Source organism: Gymnodraco acuticeps, unplaced genomic scaffold, assembly GCF_902827175.1.
Source record: "Gymnodraco acuticeps unplaced genomic scaffold, fGymAcu1.1, whole genome shotgun sequence".
NCBI lineage: Eukaryota > Metazoa > Chordata > Actinopteri > Perciformes > Bathydraconidae > Gymnodraco > Gymnodraco acuticeps.
The window spans coordinates 931,787-938,350 of NW_022991216.1; the positions used below are offsets into that span (position 1 = coordinate 931,787).

General features: G+C 39.5%; 1 protein-coding gene across 3 annotated transcripts; it reads right to left on the reverse strand.

Annotated features, from left to right (window-relative positions):
• Nucleotides 1-549: 549 nt before the first annotated feature.
• Nucleotides 550-5,051, reverse strand: tor1 (torsin family 1). 3 transcript variants are annotated; one of them, XM_034238899.1, is made up of 6 exons: nt 4,717-5,051; nt 3,841-3,971; nt 2,989-3,254; nt 2,708-2,883; nt 2,096-2,223; nt 550-1,901 (listed from the first exon to the last, which is right to left on the reverse strand). In XM_034238899.1, exons 1-6 carry the CDS (start codon nt 4,938-4,940, stop codon nt 1,657-1,659), a joined length of 1,170 nt encoding a protein of 389 aa, XP_034094790.1. In that variant the 5' UTR covers nt 4,941-5,051; the 3' UTR covers nt 550-1,656. The 3 variants fall into 3 exon arrangements, with proteins under 3 accessions (XP_034094790.1, XP_034094791.1, XP_034094792.1); XM_034238900.1 differs by lacking the exon at nt 3,841-3,971 and having other exon boundaries at nt 4,717-5,050; XM_034238901.1 differs by lacking the exon at nt 4,717-5,051 and having other exon boundaries at nt 3,841-4,676.
• Between the last annotated feature and the right edge of the window lie 1,513 nt (nt 5,052-6,564).

Here is a 6,564-nt window from a genome sequence, read left to right on the forward strand (position 1 = left end):
GATCTCTGCAGGCGGCCGCCTTGCGTATGATCTCCGGCAGTTCCCCTAGGATGCCACCTATCGCCGGTAGCGCTGTGGTGACGGAGAGGGGGAAAGCATGTTCGGCCGCCAAGCTGGCACCCTGCTCCGACTCTGTCTCCCTCGTCCGGGGGAGAGGAGGGAGGGGAGAACCGAACGGTGAACCGTGGAGGGAGGCGGTGCAGGAGTTGTTGGATTCCTGCCCGGCACTCGGCGTTTAATAGCCTTCATTTTCGCTAAATTGATTTTTATCAACTTTTAATACTTTTTAAGACCCCGCGGACACACTGGATTAATAAAGTGTGGTACATTGTATGAAGAAAAAGAATCGCATGAAAATTACAGATTCTTTTTGCTTTTCTGTACAAATAAATCACATTATACAGTTCTTTCATGTAATTTCAAATATTCATGCATATTAGAAAGGAAACCGCTCTACCGTTTTGGTACCTTTACTCAGTAAAAAAGCCAATTAACAGATAGCTCATTCTATTGATTGTTCCCTCATGCATAAGAAACGTTGACACCAGGAAAAGTTCATGTTTTATTTGTGATTTGTTTGTCCGGTGTGTTTACAGCAGAGAAACTGAGCAAGTGTTGGCTTTCCATCCACTAAAACAAACAATGTTCTTTTCACAGTCCATAAAAAGGTCCTTCACCTGCATGTCATTGTGAGCAATTACATAGAAAACATTTCATTTCATCTTTTTTTTTTCTTCAAATAGTCAGATTTTGAGAAACCACTTGAACATTTTCTTCCACAACAATGTATGACTTGCTCCGATTTCAGAACTATAAATTATAATAGAGAATTGGAGTTGGTAAGAAACCTCTGAGCTGAATTTTAAATCAAAAGTAATTAAACAATCAACTTTGATATACAATATCATTTGAAATGTGGAATCTAAACGGTATCCAATTTTAAGAATTAAAAAAATCCAATGTTGGTAAAAATGCGTGTCCTATCCTCCCGAGTTCATACAGTGTCCAAATGCAGCCAGAGTCCAGTCATGGAGTCAATCTGGTAATATTTAACTACAGTGCGTATTACTCATACGAATCACATGAACTAAATTAGATATTAAAAGGGGCTGCACATTACAGAAATCATGTTCGATTTAATATGATAAATATAAACAGTCTTGTGCATTATGCATTTCTTTTTTGAATAGTGACCAAGGCCAAACTAGTACAGTGGACATGGGTAAAATAACAGATCTAACATAAAAATAAATTGTGAAATTGAAAAGAATTAAGGCAGGTTTTTCCAGTACACATAAAAAAAAAGCCACGGACAGAAGGACCCTGTAGTCATTAAGAAGCTCTCAGGAAAACGACAGCGCCTTTAGGTCTCTGTGGTGAGACATGAAGAAGAGATCAAGCTCCTTAAATCACTTAAAAGGAGAGCGTTCCAGTCGTATTTTGTTGGCGCTGTAGTCCTTCGTTGGCCTCAGCATTCAGTGGAAGTGATATGGAACATTTGAGAAGGCCTGCTGAAATCCTCAACATGACCACAAGGCCAGACAGAGAATCCTCCTCCATCAGCCTGACTCCCTCTCTGTAGTCCTTTGGCTGAGAGTTTTGTCTTTTTAAAAAGTGCACATAGTGATCGAGCACAGCGTCTAAGAGTTGCTGACATCATATGTAGTAGTCCAGCTTGCTTTCTATCGTCTTGCAGCCTTTTACAGAGAAAACTCTCTCTGTTTTGGGGAAGTAGACGACGTCTCGGGCCACCTGGTCGGCCACGCTCCGGTCCGGCTGATGTCCTCTGGCTATCATCTCGGCCATGGCACACTGCACCACGTGTCGGTACTCCAGAGGAAGGAACGGGACGAAAAAGTCCACCAGGTTCTTGTCAATCAAACTTGTATGCCACAGGCCACCTAGAAGAGGAGATTAAAAGATACTTAGAGAAGAACTAGAATCTATGTTTTCTATCAAACGTAGTTTCTGAATGATAATGATTGGGGCTCTAGCGGTTCATGCACAGTGTTGCGCTGTTTTATAATTAAAAAAAGACTTTTGTGTAATGTAAGACCACAAACAATGAGGTGCATTTATCTGTGTTTCTACTCACTTTTCTTGTTGTTGAACACCGCTAGAGAGAGCAATGTTTCCAGATCTCTCAGCTCGATCTCTTCTCGATCTCGTCCTGCTTTCCAGAAGTCTAAAGCCGTCTGCGTGATGCTCTCCCCTCCAGCATTACTAAGAGAAGGATCAACGACAGGAAACGTTTTAGAATTTCCTTTGAGAGCAGCAGAAAACGATTTCAAATTGGTTTTCTCTTCAGTGAATCTCAAACATTCAACATAAAAAAAAAAAACACTGCTTAAAAAGTTTAAACACATTTAAGTGTCACTAGTTTGTTGATTTTGCATGATGCAAATACTAGCTTGTAGTCCCAACATGCCTACTGATGCAATAAAGTCTCAATTGAATGCATAAAAAGGTTTATGTCATTGTAAATCCAAACAACTCTTAAATCATCGATGTTGAACCGGAGTATAACATACCACATCAAAATCCTGCTGGAATTTTATTTAATATCACTGAATTATTGCGCAAACATTTTGCTTTCCAGTTCTTTCTATTAATTTGTATCTACAAAGAGACAAGCATTGATTGATTTCTATGGTTCAAATCAAAATGTCTTACAGGTCAGAATAAGGGAGTGCTTTCAGCTTCTCACCTGAGGAAGATGAAGATGGCTTTCCGATAAGAAACTCCATCCAGCTTGTCGTAGTAATCCAGATACGGCTTTATGCTGTCAATCAAGCCGGGATGCATCTTGTCCATCTCATCGAAGATGAACATGGATTGTGCACAGTTGGTGACATTTCCTTTGATCCACTGCTGCAGCTGAGACTGAGGAGAAAATGTAGCTTGTTGATATGAAAGACCATACGTAAGAATGTCACTGGGTTGATTTAAAGTAACTGGGTTCTATCTCATCTGGATTCTCCCTCATACCTTGTAGGTTTCAAGTTGACTCGCATGTGGGAAGTGGAGTTCAGACGTGAAGATATGAACAAAGCTGCTGTCCATTCCCTCTTTGTAAACATTGTCAGCAATCAGCTGACTCACAAAGTTCTTCCCTGTGCCGGTCCATCCGTGCAGTGAGAGCACCAAGGGCTTCTTTGGGTTGTCGTTGCTCATGAATCCACTCACAGCTTTGAGGATGATGCGTGACGCAATGTGCTGTCCGAACAGTTTCCTGTCCAGGTCAACCTTGAGACCTGGAAAGGATCAACACGATTAGTGACTGGAAAAAGGCTGACATTTATCATGGTGTTTAATGTAATCGAGATCCGAACATGAGCTTGAAAAAGAATGCAACAACAATAATGTTATTAGGAATGGTTATCAAGCTGCAGTAAAGCTACTACTACACTTGAGTATTTCCATTGTATACTACTTAACACTTCTACTCCACTATATCACGGAGGGAAATTATAATTCTAACAATATACATTTTAACTATTTTAAAAATGTCTACCTCTTTTAAAGTGCACTATTTGTGTAAGGTGCACCACTTTGCTGATGTGGCCTTTGATTCAGACGAGGTGACCAACCTCCGCAATAAAACCCAGCATCTGAATGAAATATTGAACTTAAATTGTGTTTAAGGTCTTCCAGACAAACGTTGTTTATTGTTAGAATTAGATTTGGGAATATTTGTACCCCTCCCCCGGTTTTGAGGATACACAAACCCACTTTCATTATCATCAGGGCTGCACGTTAATTTGAATATAGTCAACATTAGAAAAGGTTGTTCCTTCGGATAGTTATAAAAACAAATGATATACACATGTGCATGCTCACCTGTTGCATTTAGAGCTATCCATTTAGGATCGCAACTTTCATGTAAATAATTGTAGATGGTCCGCCCCAGAGTAGCACCGATACCCACAACCAGCGCTGTTGAGAACGGCTCAAATGTGCTCACCAGAACACTGGTCGACAAAAAAACATGCAACAACAAATACAAGTGTGTCGCTTTCATCGTCGAAACCGCGTATTCCCGGACATTAGTGTTTGTTCTGCGTTAAAACAATCATAATAGCATGGTGCAAACCGCGCTACACCAGCAGGCTAGGCTAACAGCTAACTGTAGCTTACTAGATTCTTACAACGGGGCACTTCCTCAAACGTCATAATCATGCGACAAACACAAGCTCTGGTAAAATCACATAAGAAATGTTTGAGACGTTTAATAAGGATGTTAAATAGATATAACAAGTATGACAGTTGGCCACATATACGTTTGTGCGGATTAGCTATTTGTTTAGCTAACGTATGATGTGAAAGATGCGACTAACGTCAAACTATTCGCTGATATTGTTATTATTATTTAGCTTAGAGTATTCAATGTATTCAATATTTTCGTTTTATTGTGTATTATTTAGATACGTCTGATATATGTCCTTTCTATTGTAAATGTGTATATATACTTGCTGCTAATGTAGGCTAAATTGTTATATATTTGCTGCAAATGTTTATTTTATCATATGCATCTCATTGCATCTTTACATATGTGTAACTCTGTTTTCAAACACCTGTAATGCTTGACAACACTGCTGGTGTAACCACATCATTTGGGATTAATAAAGTATATTTCAATCTATCTATATTATAGTTTAGTTCCTCACAAGACCACACAAAATGGTTGCTAATGTTAGCCGAATACCAGTTTGTTACCTGTCTTGTTTAAAGAAATCCACTCGGGTCGACAGCACTCGTTGAAGTAGTAGAAAATGTTCGGGTAGGTAGCTAAAAACCCGGTGAGAGCCGCGGCCATGCCCACCGCGATGCTGGTGCTGATGGGCTCGATCGCCTCCGTCGAGCCGCCGGAGCAGACCAGCATCCACAGCAACAATGCGTGCGGCTTCTTCGGAACCATGGCTGGTTAACTGCCGCTTCATAAAACTTGGATAAAAAAGGGAAAGAAAAGGGCAGCATGCGTTACATTGATCGAGTCAACAGACTGCTGGCAGTGGAGGCGCTGCTGTTGTCATGCACACAGGAAGCGTCATGACATCAGAGTCCAAAGGTGACGCTCACCTGAGAAATGAATTTAAAGAGAAGAGGTGTGATTTATAAAGACACTGCAAATATTTACACTGGATATTCAATAGTATTGTACAGTAAAACAGAAAAAGGAAGTATTTGCCATTCATTCTATGACAAATAAAAATGTGGCATGAGGTAGAATATTTTAAAAGCAAAACGGGACAAACGGTAGGGGAGACCAGGGACAGTTGCAACACAGGTCGGTTGTAACCATAGATATATTTATAAATTATATCTATGGTTTATATATATATCTATGGTTGTAACACCTTCAATATCTTCTTCTTTAGTGTTTATTGGCGGTTGGCAAACCAACTTGTAGGTGCATTACCGCCACCAATTGGACTGGAGTGTGGACAAGAGACTATGCAGAAAACAATAAACAAAAGAAACAAAACAAAACATAGAACCAAAACTCTAGATTATTTTAAATTGATCAATTTCTCTTAGAAACGTAATAATCTCACAATATATATTGCCTGATGTTTTCCCTAACAGCCCTGATAGCGACAAGTCATGGAATTTTGCTTTCTCCAGTGTGTGGAAAAGCACATTTCTCTGAGTACTATATTTCCTGCAAAGCAGTAAAACATGCTCAACAGTTTCTGGCTGGCTACAGTGTGTACACTTTCCGGTTGGATGCTTTCCTATTATACTTAATGTATGATTGAGACCTGTATGACCTATTCTCATCCGAGAAATGACATTTTCCTCCCTTCTTTTAAACCCTACCTTCCTTCCATCCCCCACATACCTTTGAATTTTATATTGTTTGTGCATATTTCTGAATGAATGTTTTAACCTCCGCTTTGCTGAGTGGAACTTCTATGTCTATGTTCACAATTCTGAATGTTTGTTTGGCCAGAATATTCACCTGTTCATTACCCTCCACACCAACATGAGCAGGAACCCAGATGAAACGAGTTGCTATGCCTTTGTTTTGCTTTTTATATAAAATTAGAAATATTTTATTTATTATGTCCATTCTAAATGAAGATCTGCCTGATCGTATACTTGATAATGCTGAATAGCTGTCTGATGCAATTACACTATTACTTTCTCCTCTATCCATTTCAATGACAACACCAATGCCAACAACTCTGTGGTGTACTGTATACTGACCATAGGGATACTGACACATAGTCTGTTGCCCTTTTCTTTATATGACCTTCAATATCTCCAATCACAAACAAGCTAGAGTGATAACACTCACTCTGCACATGCGCAGTTAGATGGTAAGATCGCTGAGAACAAAAAGGAGCCACGTTTGAATTTCTCGCGTAAGATATCAGCAAAAGTGTGTTTCTGAGGTTAAATATTAACTACAATTATATGATGTATGTTTTTGGATACTGTCTTGAGTTCAAATGTCTAGGAATCCAAACTAGTATTATTAGAATCACTGTTTTGTAAGCTACAAATATAACTAGCTAAATATGGGTCAAGCTAACAATCAGGCAGGTTCACAGGGGGTGA

Coding starts and splice junctions, on each gene's coding strand:
- tor1 (XM_034238899.1), bottom strand. CDS start 4,940: ATGAAGCGGCAGTTAACCAGCCATGGTTCCGAAGAAGCCGCACGCATT. Junction 2,884..2,988: donor GTCAACTTGAAACCTACAAG/GTATGAGGGAGA, acceptor TTTTCTCCTCAG/TCTCAGCTGCAGCAGTGGAT. Junction 2,224..2,707: donor GCCATCTTCATCTTCCTCAG/GTGAGAAGCTGA, acceptor TCCTTCTCTTAG/TAATGCTGGAGGGGAGAGCA.